Source organism: Periophthalmus magnuspinnatus, chromosome 14 (assembly GCF_009829125.3).
Source record: "Periophthalmus magnuspinnatus isolate fPerMag1 chromosome 14, fPerMag1.2.pri, whole genome shotgun sequence".
Taxonomy (NCBI): Eukaryota; Metazoa; Chordata; class Actinopteri; order Gobiiformes; family Gobiidae; genus Periophthalmus; species Periophthalmus magnuspinnatus.
The window spans coordinates 32,184,032-32,206,645 of NC_047139.1; the positions used below are offsets into that span (position 1 = coordinate 32,184,032).

Genomic DNA, 22,614 nt, shown 5'->3' on the forward strand with positions numbered 1-22,614 from the left:
AGTAAATCAAATCAGCAGTGTGACTTAAAACAACTTATGGATGCAAAATATATCTTAGGCAACGCTTGAGTAGAACAGCAGTGTATTTACAGTTTAAGCATGTAGCTGCATAAATTTGTGTTTGTATTTTATTACTATTTCATTATGACAATTTTTTTTTTTTAACAACCTACGTCTTGATTTCCAATTAAATACATATTATACTGTAAAAGATTACCCTCTTTTAAGGCCATGTTTATCACCAGATGCTGCTACAAATGTAATATTCTGTTCAGAACAAAACACCATATTTTTCAGGAGAGCTCCGTTCTTCTTAAAGGCCCTGTGCCCAATTTTTCCCCATGTATTTGAGCAAATACTTGTCTTACCCCAGTACAGCTATATTGTATAAGCAGCTGTTTAGGTCAAAGTAAGTCCATTGTGTACCAATTACAAAACATTACCACCCACGAAACATTATCTGATGATAGGATTTGCGTGTTTCCATATTAGTTTTTACTTTCAGGGCAAAACTCTGGTGTCTGAGAGTTGTGAAAAGCACTTATAAACTCATTGTGAATAGTTAGGCGGTTTGGAATGTACAAGTTAAGTGATGGGTAACTTTGGACCACTGTAAGCCATTTCAAATGAACAGTTTTTCACTTTTTTAAGACATTAGGTACAGTGTCTTTAAGGCTTGTTCTTCTGTTGATAAAGAAATAGCCTGAATTTTGAGTGCAGTATGATCAAAATAATTTGTGATGATTTGATGCACAAATGTCATACTCTCAGATGGGGGAAGGAATGAGTAATCTTGTATTGAATTAATTGGATTCAAGAGTTCATAAGGATTATTCACAAATGCACAATGCAAGGTCCATTTTCTCACTATGACCAACCGCTACAAACACTACATATTAAACATTTATCACTGCTCTCCATAAAATAATAATGGTTTGAATGCTGTCATGTTCAGGAATGAATGGTTCTTGTCAAATTACTATATATTTAACTTGATTTCTATATTAAAGGTATGCAACTTTTCTGATAGGGTGTCTCCATGAAGATGTTGTTTCTTTGTCTTAAATATTGCATTAAAGAGGGGGTATTATGTTTAGTTTTTTTTTGTTTTTGTTTTTTTTTTGCATTTTACCATGTTATAATATTTGCTCATCAAAAACATACCTGAATCATGCTCGATCTCTTCTGGGCACTATGTGAACCCTCCTTACAGTTAGCTATTAGATTCTGTCCAAGGCTCCGCCCACAAACCTATGTCACCCAAGCTCTGAAGAGAGAGTGACTTAGTATAGAGACCAAAACAAGGGGAGACTCAGAGGTTGTGAAACTTTCTGGTGAATATAGCATTTTCAAAACAATAAAATTGTGACCTAAATATACGTGTTACCAGTTAAAAGTAAAATACACCTTCTTTAGATGTATCTATCATCATGATCGTGTTTATTCATTAACAGATGTTTTCTTTTTTGTTTCTTTTTTTTTTTTTTTTTTTTTTTTGCTAAAAAGACCTGAAAATCATGCATTCTTGCTATGAGCAGCTGAGCTCCCAAAGAACTGTAATGATCTGTAACTTGGTCTGGTGGCATCACCTACTTGTCTCCATGTACATAATAAGTTTAATGCCATATGGTGGAAGATTCCAGGTAACTATGGAGACAAGCAACAGTGCATCTTCCACCAGAAAGGTATACCTTCGTTCATTTTCGTTTTGGTAGTGTAGAAGGAGCTGAACTAGTCTCTGTGTTTGGCTGTGTTGTTTTGTGTTTCTAACTGGAGTCGCTCGTCTTCTGTTCAAACGCACGTCCCATTGTCATTAGTATGCAGTACTTTGTTGCATAAATCTTTTAATCCAGTGTCCCTTATGTGCAGCTCGCCTCAGCCTGGTGCATGCAGAGAGGGGAGAAACTGTCGCTTAGGCTCAGTCTGTTGTTGTTTTGAAGGACACGGAGAAGGTGGTCAGGGTAGAGTTACATAAGGTTTAATTTTGAAGCATTACATTTGCACCGAAGTAACTAACAGAACTACAGTAGAAGTACATGTTTGTTTTTTTCATGTTTCTGGAATGTTCATGTCAAATATTCTGGCTTTATGTGCACAGTCATTTGAACATTTGTTTATTCAAATTACAATGTTTGCATATTTGGCAACGTTAAAAACCAAATGTCCTTCCAGACACTATCCCCAGCAATTATAAAGTCGCAAGTCGTCCAAGCTGCTTAAAATCTGCTAATTAGAAGTATTTATAGGAGGGCAAAGTTTTAAGTAATATTAGTTGTAAACAGTGATTCATTGGTTAAGGTTAATAGTCTACTAAGGTAGTCTATTAACAACAACCAGTTGTTAATAGGTGTCCTTCATTATCCCTGCAGGTACTTTTTTTTTTTTCCAGATCTCATGCCATGACTCTGCTTGAGTACCTGGAAGATTAATACATGTGTGGTGCATGTATAGAAATAACAGATGAGAAAAATTAGTGCATCCAGAGGGAAGCCCATGATTATCTCCAAAAGAAGTGGTAGATGTCGTGATAGTAGCCATCCTAATGAAAGCCATGATTAGACATTATCCCTTTCACTTCCTCTAGTACCCACAGGGAGTACTAGATGGACAGAGGATTGGTGGAAATGTGAGCCTCTCCTAATCCCCTTTACAGAGACACCCTGAGTCTGTCCTGGATGATTTGTTCCAACAGACAGAAGACAGAAAGTGAGTTAATCACTGCAGCGACTGGTCTTCCTCTGTTCTTTTCTCCTGAAGTTTTAAGGCATTTCATTCATCACTGAAAGAGCTAGTCGGGTCTCGGGGGGCTCTGTGGGCCAACATAGGAGACACGTTCATCAGAGAGAGGGGCATTCGAATCATGTCACGTGCTGCATACAAATATTTTTCACTGTGTTTCAGAGAGATGGAGAGCTTGGTATTGCCACTTCCCCGACAGCCGCTCATTCACACTTTATTTAGCGCCAGGAGAAAATGAGAGCACTGTAGTGGCACCAGCCTGGTTATCATAAGCCTCAGACAAAAATTCAGCTTTGGATAAGAAAAGAAGAGAGTGGTTTAATGCTTTAAGTAGGTAGATGGGGTCTGTCGGTCTCTCTGAGGATTTTACACGACCCGAATGTAACATAAGCATCACAACCTGTTATAACTTGTTGCCCAAACCTTCTAACACCTGTACACTTGTAACTTTTCTGGTTGTCAATATGACACTTTGTTTGGAATGGTCCACACTATGGAGCTTTTAATGGAGGCAGCAGATGGAGCTATTGTTTTTCAAGGTCAACGAGAGGGACACCAATTGATTAAATGCAATTTTTTTTTTTTTTAAATGCCACTGCGGAACATTTCAAGCAAAGCTATAACATTGCTTATATATAACAAATAATATATATAATTTAATATAGGTGCAAAGAGCAACCTAGGATTAAAAACACAGTTAAAAAAAAACATTACAGGCATAACAGCATATATCCATACTCCTATGTGCCACTACATAGACAAAGTGATTCCTGTACATTTTGATTGCTTTCATTTAGACACAAATGCATGAGTAAGCCTGAACCAATTTTGCTACAGACTGACCACTGCAGGAATAGCCGAGGTCCAGTTTTGGAGGTGTTCGGACCCACTTGACAAGCCATCACAATTAAGCCCCCGTCAAACTCAAATCCATATACAGTATTTGTCAATTTTTTCTACTTCTTAGACATTGAGTTTGAGGACAAAATGTACACTTGTGGCTTAATATATCGCAGCTGCCATGAAAATATGTTTTCTTTGTCTCACCTGCATGTTACAATGTTATGGTTGATTTATTTTGTTAAAGATACAATGTTCAAGTTGGAGGATCCATCACTTGCTTGTGTCATGAAAGTTTTATTGCTTTGTCAGGAATGTTCCACAGTATAAATATATCCATCTTTCAATTATTTCCTTACACGGTGTTACCACTGCCATTCAAATCCAGGCAAAACAATAATATCTCCATGAAGAAAGGAGTTAAAACCAGAGCCCCTTTAATTGTGATGATTGTTTATGATGTGATTTGTGATGAAATTCTACTTTTCAAGATCAGAGGACATTTAGAGGTCTGAACAAAGAGGAATGAACATTCCATAGGACTCCCACAGAGCCCAGATAGCCCTATTGCACTGTAAGAACTCTGATAAGAATAATAATGAAGCAGAGGCGCAGATGAACATCATGTTAAATTCATTGTTTTGAGTTCAGAAAAAGGATTTAGGCACAGTAAGATTTGTCCACCCTCTGTCTCCTCCCAATTATGTGACTGCAGAGGAGACTTGACACCATCGCCCACCAACAGAAACACACAGGGAGCAAAATCGAGCTGTGAAAAGAGTAATAAAATCTGACTATTCACTATTGCTTCTCAGACAGTGGTGCAGGGACCAGAAGGAAGAGCTTATTCTGGGAATACTTTGGGGGTTTAAGGATGCATTCAAACTTGCACATTCACCGCATGAAAATTGGAACTTAACTGATATTGAACCTGTAACTAAACCTGGACTAGATAAGCACTAAACAAGGCTTTGAATGGGGACAAACCAAGTCTACATTAGAGCTCAAACAGTTATTGTCACAGTTTGTTTGGATTTCAGTGTAACACTCACTTTATTATTTTAGTTTATGTCTGTGTAATCTCTCACTTGTCCAGGTCTGATCCATAGCAGAAAAAAAAAAAATAAAATTAATCTGTCAACTGAAGAAATCATTGTAGGAGTGAAGACATTTTGCTGCTCATCCAAGCCGCTTCTTCAGTTCTGGTCAGATTACTGGTGGACACTGCCTTATATCTATCTGAAAGGAGGGGCTAACTACATTGAAACTGTAAACAGCTATTGTCTCCAGTTTCAGCTTAAAGCTAAAAGAAAGAACTAAACTGACACCAGACCAAATCTGCAAGCTGCTGGAAATTTGTTTAAGTACCACATATTTCCAGTTTAGAGGGAACTTCTATAGACAAATCCATCCTGTGCCATGGGCTCACCAGTCTCTCCTATTATGGCTAATTTATACATGGAACAATTTGATGAGAATGCATTAGCCTCATTTCCAGGCATTCCTCCCACGCATTGATATTGATACGTGGATGACAACTGGACTAAAATCAAAATTCAAGATCTGAAACCATCCATCCATCCATCCATTTTCTTCCGCTTATCCGGGGCCGGGTCGCGGGGGCAGCACTCTAAGCAGGGACTCCCAGACTTCCCTCACCCCGGACACGTCCTCCAGCTCCTCCGGTGGGACCCCAAGGCATTCCCAGGCCAGCCGAGAGACATAGTCCCTCCAGCGTGTCCTGGGTCTTCCCCGGGGCCTCCTCCCGGTGGGACATGCCCAGAACCTCCCTAGGGAGGCGTCCAGGAGGCATCCTGAGCAGATGCCTGAGCCCCCTCATCTGGTTCCTCTCAACGTGTAGCAGTAGCGGCTCTACTCCGAGCTCCTCCCGTGTGACCGAGCTCCTCACCCTATCCCTAAGGGTGCACTCGGCCACTCTGCGGAGGAAGCCCATTTCAGCCGCTTGTATCCGCGATCTTGTCCTGTCGGTCATTACCCAGAGCTCATGACCATTGGTGAGGGTAGGAACGTAGACTGACCGGTAAATCGAGAGCTTCGCCTTCTGGCTCAGCTCCTTCTTTACCACAACGGACCGATACAGCGACCGCATCACTGCAGACACACAGACCAATCCGCCTGTCAATCTCACGCTCCATCCTTCCCTCACTCGTGAACAAGACCCCGAGATACTTGAACTCCTCCACTTGGGGCAGAGACTCACCACCCACCCGGAGAGAGCAAACCACCTTTTTCCGGTCGAGAACCATGGCCTCGGATTTGGAGGAGCTGATTCTCATCCCAGCCGCTTCACACTCGGCTGCAAACCGCCCCAGTGCCTGCTGCAGGTCCTGGCTCAAAGAAGCCATCAGGACAACATCATCTGCAAACAGCAGAGATGAAATCCTGTGGTTCCCAAACCAGGCCCCCTCCGGCCCCTAGCTGCGCCTAGAAATTCTGTCCATAAATATAATGAACAGAACCGGTGACAAAGGGCAGCCCTGGCGGAGTCCAACATGCACCGGGAACAGGTCTGACTTACTGCCGGCAATGCGAACACAGCTCCTGCTCCGGTCATACAGGGACCAGACAGCCCTTAGCAAAGAGCCCCGAACCCCATACTCCCAGAGCACCCCCCCAAAGGACACCACGATGGACACGGTCGAATGCCTTCTCCAGATCCACAAAACACATGTGGACTGGTTGGGCATACTCCCATGAGCCTTCGAGGACCCGATGGAGAGTATAGAGCTGGTCCAGTGTTCCACGACCGGGACGAAAACCACACTGCTCCTCCTGAATCCGAGGTTCGACTATCGGTCGGATTCTCCTCTCCAGTACCCTGGAATAGACCTTACCGGGAAGGCTGAGGAGTGTGATTCCCCTGTAATTGGAACACACCCTCCGGTCCCTCTTCTTATACAGAGGGACCACCACCCCGGTCTGCCATTCCACAGGTACTGTCCCCGACCGCCACGCGATATTGCAGAGACGTGTCAGCCAAGACAGCCCCACAACATCCAGAGACTTGAGGTACTCAGGACGGATCTAGTCCACCCCCGGAGCCTTGCCACCGAGGAGCTTGCCAACCACCTCAGTGACTTCAGCCAGGGTGATGGACGAGTCCGCCTCTGGGTCCCCAGTTTCTGCTTCCTCCTCGGAAGACGTGACAGTGGGATTGAGGAGATCCTCAAAGTATTCCTTCCACCGCCCGACAACATCCCCAGTCGAGGTCAGCAGCTCTCCACCCGCACTGTAAACAGTGTTGGTGAAGCACCCTCCTGAGGCGTCGGACGGTTTGCCAGAATCTCTTTGAGGCCGTCCGATAGTCCTCCTCCATGGCCTCCCCGAACTCCTCCCAACCCCGAGTTTTTGCCTCTGTGACTGCCCGAGCCGCGGCATGCTTGGCCCGCCGGTACTCATCAGCTGCCTCAGGAGTCCCACGAGCCAACAAGGCTCGATAGGACTTCTTCTTCAGCTTGACGGCATCCCTTACTTCCGGTGTCCACCACCGGGTTCGGGGATTGCCGCCGTGACAAGCACCACAGACCTTACGACCACAGCTACGAGCAGCCGCATCGACAATAGAGGTGGAGAACATGGCCCACTCGGAGTCCATGTCTCCAACCTCCCCTGGGATCAGGGAGAAGCTCTCCCGGAGGTGGGAGTTGAAGACCCCCCTGACAGAGGGCTCCGCCAGATGTTCCCAGCAGACCCTCACAATGCTCTTGGGCCTGCCAGGTCTGTCCGGCTTCCTCCTCCGCCAGCGGATCCAACTCACCACCAGGTGGTGATCCATTGACAGCTCAGCCCCTCTCTTCACCCGAGTGTCCAAGACACGCGGTCGGAGGTCAGATGACACGACAACCAAGTCAATCATCGACCTCCGACCTAGAGTGTCCTGGTGCCACGTGCACCGATGGACACCCTTGTGCTCGAACATGGTGTTTGTTATGGACAAACTGTGACTAGCACAGAAGTCCAATAACAAAACACCGCTCGGGATCAGATTGGGGAGGCCGTTCCTCCCAATCACGCCCCTCCAAGTGTCACTGTCGTTACCCACATGGGCGTTGAAGTCCCCCAGGAGAACAACGGAGTCCCCGGTTGGTGCACTGTCTAGTACCCCTCTCAGGGACTCCAAGAAGGCCGGGTACTCTGCACTGCTGTTTGGCCCGTAGGCTGACACAACAGTGAGATACCTGTCCCCGACCCGAAGGCGCAGGGACGCGACCCTTTCGTTCACCGGAGTGAACCCCAACACGCAGCGGCTGAGCTGTGGGGCAATGAGCAAGCCCACACCAGCTCGCCGCTGCTCCCCGCGGGCATCGCCAGAGAAATGGAGAGTCCAACCCCTCTCACGAAGTTGGGTTCCAGAGCCCAAGCTGTGCATGGAGGTGAGGCCGACTATATCTAGCCGGTAACGCTCAACCTCCCGCACAAGCTCAGGCTCCTACCCCCTAGCGAGGTGACATTCCACGTCCCCAGAGCTAGTCTCCATGTCCGGAGATCCGGTCGTCGAGGTCCCCGCCTTCGACTGCCACCCGGATCTCTCTGCACCCGCCCCGCATGGCTCCTCTCGCAGGTGGCGGGTCCACGGGAGGACGGCCCCACGTCGTTCCTTCGGGCTGGGCCGACCGGGCCCCGTGGGGAAAGGCCGGCCACCAGGCGCTTGCTGCCGAGCACCCACCCCAGGCCTGGCTCCAGGGTGGGGCCCCGGTAACCCATAACACATATTACTGCTGTGGATCCAAACATCAAGTTCACATGGGAAGAGGCCAAGGAGAACAAACTGGCCTTCTTAGATTGTGCAGTAACTATAGGAGAGCACCGGCGTCTCTAGGTAGAAGTCTTCAGGAAATCCACACACACTGACCAGTACCTGCTGTTTGATTTACACCATCCAAAACAGCACAAACTCAGGTTCATGGGCTCATTTTGGTTAAGAGCTATAAAAGTGCCAGCTTTTTGTTAACTCTCTATCCCCCTCATCTGGTCACACTTGTTTTGACTTGATCACACTTGGTCAGATTCACAATTCCAAGTCTGTCCCCCATGCAGTCATCTTTGGTTTTGGACATTTTGTCTTAGCTATAATGATCAATTAGAGAATACTATATATATATATATATATATATATATATATATATATATATATATATATATATATATATATATATATATATATATATATATATATATATTTTTTTTTTTTTTTTTTTACAGTATTACTGTCCAAACTCAGTAATTGTTGATTTAAGAGTGGTTTATAATTTAATCACAGTTTAAATTATAAATGATATAGTTCTATTTAGTCCTGCTATCAGTAACTACGAGCCTCTGTTGATTTAGCCGAACTGACACTACAGAGATTGGCACTGACTTTTACTTTTATTCATCTGGAGAAACTCAAACCCACTACCACCGTTTATAGAGGCAGAATCTAACACACAATTGTTGTACTTAGAAGCAGAGTACTAATTGCTAAGCCACCAAACCCCCAGGACCTGATTTAGTCTCTGCTTTGTAATGGGTGTATTTAGCCCAGCTTTTTATTAGCCTGTTTTATTCCATGTTTTTGTTTGTTTTGTGTGAAGATAGTCTTGTTTTAGAGTCATTTGTTTGAGAGGGATACTGCATGCAAACTAAAACATTTTCTGAACAGGCATGTGAATCACTGGTTTTACAACAATGAGCCCACCTTTACTCTCACAGCAGAGAGACTCTCTATCTGACTGACTGACAGGTAATTTAGGTGAGCACTGACTTAGGTGTTTTGTAAAACTCTTTTGGGACAATCATCCAATTCACTTGTTGAAATTCACAGTTTCTTTCTTAAAAATGTGAAAGTTATTGAGTTGATTTTTTTTTTAACTATAGAATGTTTCAGGTGGAGGGTCCACCACCTGCTTGTCTCTATTTAGTTATTGCTTTGCTTGGATTAGACATTTACGTCATGGAGACAAGCAGGTGACACCACAAGTTACAGGTCAGATCTGTGGAGAGGTGAGCCTGCTCACTATAAAAAAAAAAAAAACACACAAAGTTCAATGTCATACTGTGAAACATTCCAGAAGTAATAACATCTCCATGTAACAAGCAGATGGCAGACCCCCCACACTAATGTTTGAATTTAAAGCTTTAATAGTTGTGTTAATGTATAGTTTCAGTTAAAGAGCCTGTATTATGCTAAATGAATTCTTATGGGCTTCAAGCCATGTTCTAATGTTGTTAGTGCATCAAAAAAAGACCTGGAGTCGTGTTTTGTTTCAGTCACACATATTTGAGTAACACTTTATTATTAGTCTGTCTACATCTCCAAAGCTCAAAATACTGTGTTCCACCTTGTGATGTCATGAGGCTGTAGTTTTCAAGTTAACAGTTCCTTTTACCTTTTCAGTAGAGGTTGGAAATTCCAGGGCTGAAATGATCCAGAAGATTCTAGTGAAGGTCTATGGAGTTCAAAAACACAGTGGGACACTTCCTGTATTACCACAACCTCACAAAGTGGAGAGTTTTTTGTTTGAGAGAAGAACTCACTCAAAACATGCAGGGTTTGTGTGTTAAACATGTGCAAAAACACAACTCTGGGTATGTTTTAGATGACGAAACTACATTATAATATAGATCAGGAAATACTGTAATGTGAGCTCTTTAAATGGAATAGGGGAAAAACATGTTTTAATATATTTATTTCAAGTCGGCAATTCATGTTTTTGAGAGAATATATAGAGACAAGAAATAGGATGAAGAAAAAGGATCACCCATAACTTTAATTTGCCTGATAACAGCACTCACATCAATGCACCAAATAATTCTCTAGAGCAGGGGTAGCGAACAAGTTAGGTACAAAGAGCCAAAATTTTCAACCGTAAGAGTCAAAGAGCCACACGACGCACTGACCTGCCAAGACAGACAGACACAGACACACAAACACACACACATTACTTCCCATAAAACACTCCTCTCCTTACAAAACAACAGCAAGCATTGTACTTCTGTTCATTTCAGTGTCCACCCTCAACACACACATCAAATGCAGCTTAGCCAGAGTTAACACAGCACCTACCCCAGAGGTCAGATACCCCCTCACATACACACATAAACACACACACACAGGCATCTCTTCCTCTCTCTCTTTCTCTCGCTCTATCAAACACACACACACACATTTTCTCTTTATCTTCATCTCTGTCTCTCTCTGACACACACAACTACTGAACACACTCACACACTATAATATAAACTGATGGAATATTTTTAGTTATTTTTTTAAGTCTATTTTTTATTATTCTAAGCTATTTATCTATTATTTTTGTTTTATTGCATGTACCATTTTCCTTCTGTTCTTTAACTGTGCGGTGAAATACTGGAATTTCCACACTGTGGGACTAATAAAGGCATATCTTATCTTATCTTATTAAAATATTAACACAAGCATAAGTCAGGTGTTATTTCCAAACTACATCACAGATTTTCTTACCTTGTTGGAGTGATGGGATGATAATCTCAGTGGGATTTTTTTTATTATCTGGAGCCAAGGTTTCAATTACATCCACAAAACACTGTTTTAAAAACTCTCCTTCGTTGTACGTTTTTTTAGCTCGTTGTACGTTTTTTTAGCACGGGCAATCTTCCAGGCCACTTTATAGGATGCAAGTGTCACAGTTTCTCCATGCTTGTTCAATTGCTGAAACATTTGAGACTGTCTTTTTACCTGTTTTTTTCAAGGTGCTCAGTTTGTGCTTGCGTAGTTCAGAACCTTTGAATTCCTTGTCCATATGAGCCTGGAGAGAGCTAAAATGAGGCTGAAGATTTGAAGCCTTGAAATGTGATATTGTAGTATTGCAGATTAAACAGAGTGATTTGCCATTCCGTTCAATAAAAAAGTAAGCATCTTCCCGTTCTTCCAGAAATGTCCCGTGTTCATCCTCATATTTTCGTTTAGTTTTGCATTTTGCCATTTTGACTCGTGGGTAACAGTCTGCACGTGCATGAAATGTTTACTTGTTTTCGCGGCATTAGACGTGACCCGCGCAGATGAATAGCGGTCACGTGTCAGACGCAGCGTAAAAAAAGCTGATAAATCAGTTTTTATATATTGTTTATTGTTTGTTTTAATAAGCCCTGGTGGATTTGAATGTGTTTTAAGAGAGAAAACAATAAGTGAAACATGAAACGATGCAAAGAGCCATAGTATATAGAAAATATGATGAGAGGCAGAGAGCCGCATGCGGCTCGAGAGCCGCGTGTTCGCCACCCCTGCTCTAGAGTTATCTGGTATTTGCTGAAGGCAGTTATCGTGTCTGAGCCCCTTTTAATAGTTCCCATTTATTAAAATCAACAATAAAATGATGAAAGCGCTGTTTGTAATCACACGCCGGATACAAGCATTAATCAAGTTATTAGCAGCGGCTTTCCCTGTTTTACAATGGAAGCATAAAGCCATTAGTGTCTACAGATGTGATACATTGGCAGCTGTAAGGAAATCAATGGAAATCAAAGGTTAAAGTGCTGGACTAGTGGAGCAGAGATTGCCTTAAAGGGAAATGTAAAGCATAGAAATTATGAAGGGGGAAACAAGCTCAGTATATATGACAAACTGAACAATGTCAATTTCTGCCACACTGAAGAATTTAATTAAGGATGTCTAGCACCACAAACTAAATTGCTTTACAGTGAGAAAAGGCATTAAATGTATGGGAAATGATTATCCAAATAGCTTCATGCTCTAGCTGCCAAAATGCAACGCCATAAAGACAAGAATATATATTGTAACTTTGTACTCGAATGATCATAATTGATAAATGGTCACATTTTTATATAGTGCATTTTGATGTAAAGGTACTCAAAGTGCTTTACACTTTAAGAAAACACCCTCAGGTGCATTGTTGCTATCTTTAGAATTCCCATAACTCGTAAGATTTCCATATCAAATTCTAAACGGGCCAATTTGATGTAGTGAAGTTCAATTTGAAAACCAGTTGAAACTATAGCCAGCTGGCTGTGGTGTTATTTTGCGCATGTTAATGGGCAGACTCAGTGGAAAATCATGGGAGAGGGAGAGAGAGAGATTCACTATGCAGCAAATGACCACAGCCAAAAAGATCTGGACTGTTCTTTTAGGAATGAGAATAGTATCAGAGGTGAAGACACATATATAATTATTTTTGCAATTATTTGAGGTAAATCAGATTCTTTGTAACTGTAATCTGAAGACAAAGCTCTATTTCAGGGGTGTCTAATGTATGGCTAAATGTGGCCCTCAGGCCAATCTTTTTGGCCCTCAGGCCTCCTGCTGAATTTGATTCAAATAATCATAAACAATACTTTTTACTGAAAATTTGAGTAATTCTACAATCTTAACCCCAATAACATTGCATTACATTGTGATAACTAAAATGTATGTTCCAAACCTTAACAAAGTTACAGTGGCTCTTTCAAAGCTTTGTTAAATGTCTCCATCTGATCAGCTCACTGTACTGGCTAACAGTATGTCATCCTCCACTTCAAATATGGTTCAATATTTTGCTCTTAACGAAACAAGTTTGGGCAGCCCTATTCTATTTGCTTGCAAAGTAAGTCCCTATAACAAACTGTCAAAGGAAGAAGGAAGACAATTATTGAATGAATGCTCTGACATTTCGTCAGAAAGTTTTGTGTAACATTTCAAAGTTCTTCAGATTATTATGTCATATAGATTTTTGCTCTATACTCTAGGGCAATAATCAGCTACATACAGTCATTTAGCAAACTTTGCTCAGGAGCTAGTTCTAGTTGGTGCCACAATGTTGCAATTTTGTTGAGGGATTGCGCTTGTGATACATTACACTACATTAATTGTCAGTCAGTCAGTTTATTTGGTATCTGACACTATAATGTGATGAATTTGACCCAACAGCTTATTGTTGTTCCATGACTTTTTGCCTTTTTTTTTTTTTTTTGGCTAATGCATCTCTATGGACATTTTGCATGGTAGCTGCTACATGCAAGATTACAATTATTGCCAATAAGGTTTGATTTCAACATTCAACCCCAAGCATTAATGCTATTTCAACAGTTTCTTACATCATTAGCTTAGTGAGTGTATGCAGGGCTTATGCTGCTATTTACTTTACTTGCTAGTTTTTCATGCCAATGAGCATCATTACAAAAAGACTGCTCTCATAAAGAAGCAACAGAAGCGAATGTAAAAATCCACCTGTCATGTATTTTAGCAGCACTGTTAAATCACAGATAAACTGGTATTTTGGTCAAGTATGTGAACAAATGAAACCACATTTGATAAATGCAGTAATACTGGGGATGTTAAGAAAACAAACAGGTGATGGGAGCACACAGTCATGGACAAATGGAGAGTGAAGAGCCTCTGTGTGTAGGGAAACAGAATCACCCAGAAAAACGATTTGAACAACAAACTCATTTTTATTACAAATAACTGTCACTCGTGGCCCCTAACTGCAGCAGTAACCTTTGGCACTGTTACAGTCATGATGCCCCCCCTCAAAAAAGTAAATGGTTAAGCTGGACCACTCAGGATTACATGTTTTACTGCACTTTACAAAGAGCATTTAAATACAGAATGCTGGTTTTCCATGCCAACTGACATAAACACATGGCGATATGTTATGTTATCTTGAGGTTTAGGGCAAGCTCACACCTCACACAGCCTCTTACTGTCTTTATAGACAGTAAGAGGCTGTGAACTGCCTCTATCTTCTCATTTACAATTTTCTACTGTTTACAACTTTATTATTCTATTTTGATTACTCTGCCCCATTTGCACCCTGTTGTAACAGAAACCATATAAGGGATTGCATTTGCACATTTCCATACTGCAGTGACAGTAAATCACTTACAAGATCACTCCTTTGAATATCTGGACGGCTAAAGGGAACCGCACCAGGAAATGTTGTAAATGTGCCAAGATTTACTGTTCATATAGGTTTAATCTCATTCAATTGTATTCAAGATATTGGATACCAAGAACTTATATCTGTTTATTTGATTGTGTGGGCATGCTCTTATCGCCCAGTGGGGAAATTGAAAACTCAATACTTATGCTACCACAAAAGCTGGGTTTATGTGTTAACAAGTTTGTGTGCTTTGGCTTCCCCTTCTTTCCAAAAACATGGACATTTGGTGAATCAAAAATGAACCCACAATGAATGAATGGCAGTGAAATTTCAAAAGCTGAAGAAAATGAATAAATTTGAACTTTACTGGGTTTGGAGCGATTCCTGCTATAGTAACATAAAATATATACTACACATCCACAGTGTGCCTGTGAAGTCAACACAAGAAGCTCACACATGACCATTATTTCTTCAAGCATAAAGAAGAGCAGTCAACATATATTACATTAGCATATCCAAATGCAGAAATATATTGGTATTTCATATGAGTATTTGTTCTGACATGTGCTGTGATGCATGTGTTATTGTGTATGTTGCAGAAATCCGTGAAGCATTCAGGGTCCTGGATCGAGATGGGAACGGTTTCATCTCCAAACAGGAGCTAGGGATGGCCATGCGCTCATTAGGATACATGCCCTCAGAGGTGGAGCTGGCCATCATCATGCAACGGCTGGACATGGACGGTGAGAAAGACCCTGTTCTGTGTACCTCACCCCAAGTATATGTTTAGTGCACTGGATTGATATGGGCCACATCTCTAAAGAAGGTGTCCAGAATTGTCCTATATGTTTTCATTAAAAACATAAAAAGGTTGCACACATTTTTGTGAGACTAGTTTGTTTTGGTTAAACGTTTCCCACACTACATTTTGCCACGTGTCTGCATTTGATTCAACCTTCAACCACAGGGACTACTTTATAGATCTCGAGCAATGGAGCAATGATCTGAGGAGGAGTTGCATGTATGTGTTGTTCTTCATCTAAAACATTAGACCAAAACAATGGCCATGTCACAAATGCTAATGTGAAATACGGAGCATTAAGTCATGTGAACTAGCAGCACGAGCATCCTTCACTCACGCAGCAGGTGTGCCCAGTCTCAGATAAATTCCCCAGATATAGTAAGGCACAACCTTTTTGTCAAACGACACTTATAACTCTGCAGAGAGCAGCAAGTACACAATCAGCTCCTGCATCAAAAACGTGGCTTATCTGCCCCCTCACTCAGCGCTGCATGGAGTTACTAAACAAAGGTCAAACTTTCATATCACTTAAGGGCTACTATTGTTTATTTACAGATTATTGTTGGTGATATTTTAGGTTTTCTGAAAAAGAGAAAACCAACATTTACAATATTACTTGTATAATTGTTGTTGTTTAATAGGTTGGTTCAAAGATTTTTTTTTTATTTTTTATTTTTTATTTTTTTTATTATTAAGGGTATTTTTTATATATATATATTTTATTTGATCATATAAAATAACATGCATTGTTTTATGATTATAACATTAATCTAAAAAGGTGAACCATAGCTCTAATAAAGATGCCACTATCATGAGACAGAACCTGCAATATCGTAAACAACAACAATCATTTAATGTTCTGTATCACATATTTCCAAAACCGACTGGAGCACTCTGAGAGAGATATCTCTCTGTATTTTTTATACAAATTGATATCAGTCTGGTCCCGTAGTGCCTCAAGCCTGGTCAAACGTGATTATGAAATCAGATCTGTTTTTTGTTCATTGACACATGTGAAACGAAGGAGGTCATTGGTCACCTATGATTTACAAATAAAATCATTTTTCATTTATCTCTTCAATGCTTCATTCATTGATTCTGCACAAATCCGCCATGTTTTTCTGCCCTCTGTCATATTTTTTTCCCTTTATTTTATTTCCAATATGGATGGACCATGCGTGTAGTTGACTGGCTAATCCATGTGTCAATCACACAGGTGGAAATACGGAAATTCACCGGTGACCAGACTCTCATCGTTTTAAAGTATCGAAGAAGTGTGTGTTCTGGCCCCATTTTTTCTGTTTCATGGTGAACCGTAACAAACTGTCTAGAATTGCTACAGCTATAGTTTTCTCTATATATTTCTTACTGTATCTGTCTGGGATTTAAGAAGTCAAGTTAAAGCGACAGTAGTTTAGAAGGCTGTGTGCGTGTGAATGGGTAAGTGGTTCCTTAATATTCCTTGTGTGTTTTGAAGGTGGGTAAGCTCTATACAAAGATGTGACCATTTACCATTTACAACATCTCAACTGTTTGTTTGGCTCATCAGAAAACCATCATGTGCAGGCTTGCTTAGGAAGAGGAAGTGAGTCAGTCCTTTATGGTCTCTGTCATGTGACTGTCACGTGGCCAACTAACCCTGCCACTGGATCCTTCAGTATATTTTTTGTCTCTCAAATAGCTGCTTTACATTACACTTCACATTGTACAATTAATTTATCTGGACTAAAAACAATAAAAGTCAGATATAGCACCTTTAAATTTAACCTGGCTTAGTTCTGTGTTTGACATCATATTCCCTCTGGTGTTAATCCTGATTCAGTTGTCCATAGTTGTGGAATAGATTTCACCCCTCCCCGCTCTACTGAAGTAACATGATCTGTAGATATGACAATTCTAACATGCAAACTTACAGTATATCAGGCTATAATAGCAAACATTGTTGTGCAGTAACTGGCTTATGGTCCTCTGCATCTTGAGCATGTTAAGCAAGCACTAATTCCACGGGATGTCGACTCCTGATTCCTATCTCCGACAACATGAAAGCCCTGAATACATAATGCAAACACCACTTGTGCCTGTTGAATTTGAATTGAGCAGTTATTTCACAATGAGACACACAAACGGCCCTGGCTTTGATCAAAGGTGAATTCTTTCTCATAAGTGCCTGCTACGGTTGAAAGCACCTGCATCTGTCCAAGTTTTTCTATGAATTGGCTAAGAAAATCTGCTTTCACTGCATCCTTGTGTTTGAGATTTAAAGCAAATCTGCACAGAGTTTGGGATGTAAAATGCTGTTTTGAAAGTAATCTGAGTGTTACAGGGACCGACACATGACTATTCAATATAAAACAGCTTAAATGATTCACCCTCTGTAACTGAGTAATTGTCAGCTGCCATAATGATTGATCATTCATGCTTTTGGGATTAATGGATATTTTGATAAATTATCCACAGCAAACTATCCATTTTTGTATATGGTTCTTGTTTATTATTCTTGTCTGTATCTATGGAACACTTTCTATGGACCACAATAAGAACACAAGACCAAGCAAAAGTTCTAATGGATTTTATATATTTAATATTTATTTTAGGGGATGGCCAAGTGGATTTTGAGGAGTTCATGACAATACTCGGGCCCAAACTCCTTTCCTCAGACAACAGAGAAGGTTTCCTGGGAAACACCATCGACAACATCTTCTGGCAGGTAAAAAGCATCTTTTTCATTATACCAGTTAGCTCGGTTTTACACTCCCCTGGTCTAATTGTGGAAACCACCAATATATTACAATATTAATGCAACTGTCTTAGATTACCTTTATTCCGTATTCAAGTCTCTTTTTTAGAGAGATATCCATCCATTCCTCAGTAGTGCACCACATTTGAGCCACAGTTGTCTCAAATACAGTAAAGAATATATTTAAAACTAATTATTCATTGGATTTATATTCCGCCTTTCAAGACATCCAATGCACTTTACAGTGCATTATTCATTCACTTCATACTTGATGGTGAGCTACTACTGTTACCACAGCTCACACACTACATTCATACTAGGCAATGTGAGTGAAGTGTCTTGTCAATGACAACTCATTACAAATATTGATTCCATTTATACAAAAATGAATACGATAGTTTAAGGTCACTAACCCAGAATGACATTTTCTTTGGGCACAGCAGAGACTAAATAAGGACATTTCGAGTATATATAAGCATAAGCCCACCAATACCGCACACAAACACAGGCTACTTTTGAACACATATCAAAAATCCCCTCTGCAGACCCCCGTCTGCTTCTTCCGACAAAACCACTCTTTCCTTTTAGCTCAGAGAAGGAGTGGATGTGAGGCTTGTTAAGTGTGCTTCAGTATGGGCACAAATATAGACCGTATTACCATAATAAAAATTCAGGGGTGGCATGAAAATGGGCATATACATGATTTAGGTTATTTCAAGTGTCCACATTTGGCCAGTCGGTTGATTAAGGCTTGTATACTTTTAAAGTAGTTAACGTCTGAAAATTGGTTGTTGGGTGCACTCCACATAGGACGTTTTTTGCCTCAGATGTAAGACATATGACAATAATTTTTTAAAAGTGCAGTTTTGGTTTACTTTGCATGGTGGAGTAAGAACAAATGAAGAGGAAGCGAGAGAAAAGAAATGTTGCAATGAGTCACTGAATATGAGGAGGTGTGCAGGTTAAAATGTATTTGCATATGGATGGTATTGTGCACTCATTCTGTGAATTCAAAATTGCGCAGACAATGGAGAGACAATAGAAAAAGCTGTGGTGTGATAGTGGCCAGGCCTATTCACATTACGCTGAAGTGGACCTCTCCCATTCAAAGTGCGCAGAAAAAACAAACATTTACAGTAAAAAGGGCTATAGCATGGTCAGTGAGAATTCAAATAAGTTACCACATTGAACAATAATTATATAATTTGATAAATAATTCAGTTTTTTTTTGTTAATATCTGTAACTGAAAAGGGTTTTAAGTCGATATTCAGGTAGCAAAAATGTTTCCAGCCTTGCCCCACACCTTATTGCGAGAATACAATGACAAATATACTTTTATGTAATACACACTTGTTTATATTTTAAGTTTTGATAAATTATCTGCAGTAAATTATCCAAGTGTCAATTTATGTCCCTCATCAAAGAGAAGAGATTGGCCGAAACAGTTGTTTTATTTCAGCAGAGAATAACTTTATCTCCAAATCTAATTCACGAATGTCAGCAGAAATGTGGTGACTGGAGTCAGGAGTTGCAGATCTCAGAATCTCTCTATGTATTCTCCTCCCAGAAATAGGAAAACACTGATGTTACCCAGATATTTGAATAAAACAAACTGCATTTCATAATTAAGATTATGTATTCAGTGTAAGCAAAGCTATTAGTTCTCAGTTCCCCCATGATTTTCAAAACAGTAACTCCAGGTTTCTCAAAACCGTTCTTGCAACATAAACAAACTGCAACACTCTCTCCTCCTGCAACTTATATCTCTCACTCTGTCCTGTCTCTGGTCTATATGGTAAAATATGATCTTTGCAATGTTTCTGTAAACAGTTACTCTGGTGCATTCAAATATACACTCACCTGAAGGATTATTAGGAACACCATACTAATACGGTGTTTGACCCCCTTTCGCCTTCAGAACTGCCTTAAATCTACGTGGCATTGATTCAACAAGGTGCTGAAAGCATTCTTTAGAAATGTTGGCCCATATTGATAGGATAGCATCTTGCAGTTGATGGACATTTGTGGGATGCACATCCAGGGCACGAAGCTCCCGTTCCACCACATCCCAAAGATGCTCTATCGGGTTGAGATCTGGTGACTGTGGGGTCATTGTAGTACAGTGAACTCACTGTCATGTTCAAGAAACCAATTTGAAATGATTGGAGCTTTATGACATGGTGCATTATCCTGCTGGAAGTAGCCATCAGAGGATGGGTACATGGTGGTCATGAAGGGATGGACATGGTCAGAAACAATGTTCAGGTAGGCCGTGGCATTTAAATGATGCCCAATTGGCACTAAGGGACCTAAAGTGTGCCAAGAAAACATCCCCCTGTCACGGTTCCTGTTTTGCTCTCCCTGCGCCCTCGTCTTCCCCCCTCCCTCACCTGTCTGTCTCCGGAGCTGGGCGGAATCCGGACTCCTCCCACGCGCACCTGCTCCCCATCAGCGCAATCAACGCCACCTGCCGCGGATAAGAGGGGTCCGGACGAGTCACTCGGCGCTGGAACGTCCGCGTGTTTCACGTGATTATGCTCATGGCTTAGTACTTTGATCCTTTCTGGTACACTCTTGTCTTATTGGAACTTTTTTGCTCTGCTCCAGATCTCCGCCCCAGAACCAGCTCCGGACTCCCCCAGCACCCGCACCTCCGCCCTGGTATGGTCTTGTGTCTTCATTGTCGTGCACTTGTCTCTCCACGCTCACGGACCTGCACCCACGCTCCCCAGCTACTCTGGATTTATGAACTATGTTATTTCGGACACTATGCTATGAAGCAGCCTTGTTCCCCGGCCTTGTGGATAAATGAACTGTGGTTTCTATGAACACTTATTGAGAATAAAGACATTGTTAAAGTTTCGTGAGTCTCGCAGCTTTGGTCCCTACGCCCGGCTGGTTACGACAGAACGTTCCGGCCAGAAATGGACCAAGCGGACTCAAGATCAGACACCACGCTTCAGCAGGCGTTTACTCACCACGGTGACATGCTCGGTCAGCACGAGAGGACCATCCGAACCCTGCTGGAGCAGAACCAGTCCCTGGCGCAGCAGGTGTCCCAGCTCGGCAATCAGGTTACCACACTGCTTACGCACCTCTCTCCTGCTACCGTTGCTGCGGGACCCGCTGTGCCGCTCCACCCTCCGGAATCCAGGAGCACCAATCCGGAGCCGTTTGTGGGGCAGCCGGACCTCTGCCGGGGTTTTCTATTTCAATGCCGCTCCATGTTCCAGCAGCGCCCAGCCCATTTCCCCACCGATGCGTCCAAAACACGCTACGTATGTGGGCTGCTCCGGGGCAGGGCGCTCCAATGGGCGGAGGCTAGGTTCGCTAACTCCGCGTTGGACAGTACGGACTTTGAGACTTTTATTAATGAGTTTAAGCTCGTTTTTAGTCACCCTCACTATCGTGCGGACGCCGCCTCCCGCCTACTTGCCATTACTCAGGGCTCCAGGACTGTGGCGGAGTTCACTGTGGAGTTTTGGACACTAGCCGCGGAGGTGGACTGGTCCGACAGCACGCTTAAAGCGTTTTTTGCTAAGGGGCTGAGCGACACACTCAAGGACGAGTTGGCCTCACGGGACGAGCCCTCGGACCTCAGGGCTTTGGTCACACTAGCCAACCGTATCGACAACCGTCTGCAGGAGCGTCGGCGGCAGGCTCGACACTCCCCCGTGCGGACCACGGTCCGTCCCCCGTCACCGACTGCGGAGGAGCCCATGCAGATCGGGAGGGCGCGTCTCACGGCCGAGGAGCGCATACGACGCCGCGCGGCTGGGGAGTGCTTCTACTGCGGGCGGAGGGGATTTCGTCGCCGCCTGTCCAGCTCGGCCAAAAGAGAGGGCCCACCAGTAGCCCTGGGAGTACTGGTGGGTCAGCCGCAGATCCCAGCGAATTGTAATAGACTGCAGCTCCCGGCCACTCTCTGTCTCCGCTCTAGGACTCTGTCTGTTCAGGCATTGGTGGACTCCGGGGCCGAGGAAGATTTTATTGACCGCCACTTGGCGGAGCAGTGGGGCATCAGCCTGGAGCCTCTGAATCACCCCCTCACTGCTCGCGCCCTCAATGGTTTGCTGTTAGCACGAGTAACTCACGTCACTGAACCCGTCATTCTGCTGTTATCCGGGAACCACCACGAGTCCCGCAGATTCTACGTCGTCGCCACCCCTTCTTCGCCGGTGGTGCTGGGCTACCCCTGGCTTCGGGCCCACAACCCAGTCATCGACTGGGCCTGGGGCAAGATCGCGGGATGGAGTTCTGACTGGCATGCTGGGTGTCTGCGGTCTGCCCGGTCTCCTGCGGAGGGGGCCTCCCCGCTGAGCGACCCCGTTCCCAAGGCCCTGGACCTGTCCTTGGTTCCATGACCTGCGGGACGTCTTCAACAAGGACCGGGCCCTCTCCCTACCTCCACACCGCCCCTACGATTGTGCCATTGACCTGTTGCCCGGGGCCCCCTTACCTGCTAGCCGCCTCTACAATCTGTCCCAGCCTGAGAGAGAGACTATGGAACGGTATATCCGGGACTCCGTGGCCACAGGTATTATCCGCCCTTCCTCCTCTCCCGTGGGGGCGGGGTTCTTTTTCGTGGCCAAAAAGGACAAGACCCTTCGCCCCTGCATAGACTATAGAGGTCTTAATGAGA

General features: G+C 42.8%; 1 protein-coding gene across 1 annotated transcript in view; it reads left to right on the plus strand.

Annotated features, from left to right (window-relative positions):
• The window catches only part of caln2 (calneuron 2), a 63,651-nt gene that overhangs the window by 17,037 nt on the left and 24,000 nt on the right, over window positions 1-22,614 (plus strand). The window contains exons 3-4 of the mRNA XM_033979008.2: window positions 15,032-15,175; window positions 17,829-17,941. Coding sequence (XP_033834899.1) covers window positions 15,032-15,175; window positions 17,829-17,941 — 257 coding nt within the window. The remainder of the gene's footprint in view (window positions 1-15,031; window positions 15,176-17,828; window positions 17,942-22,614) is intronic.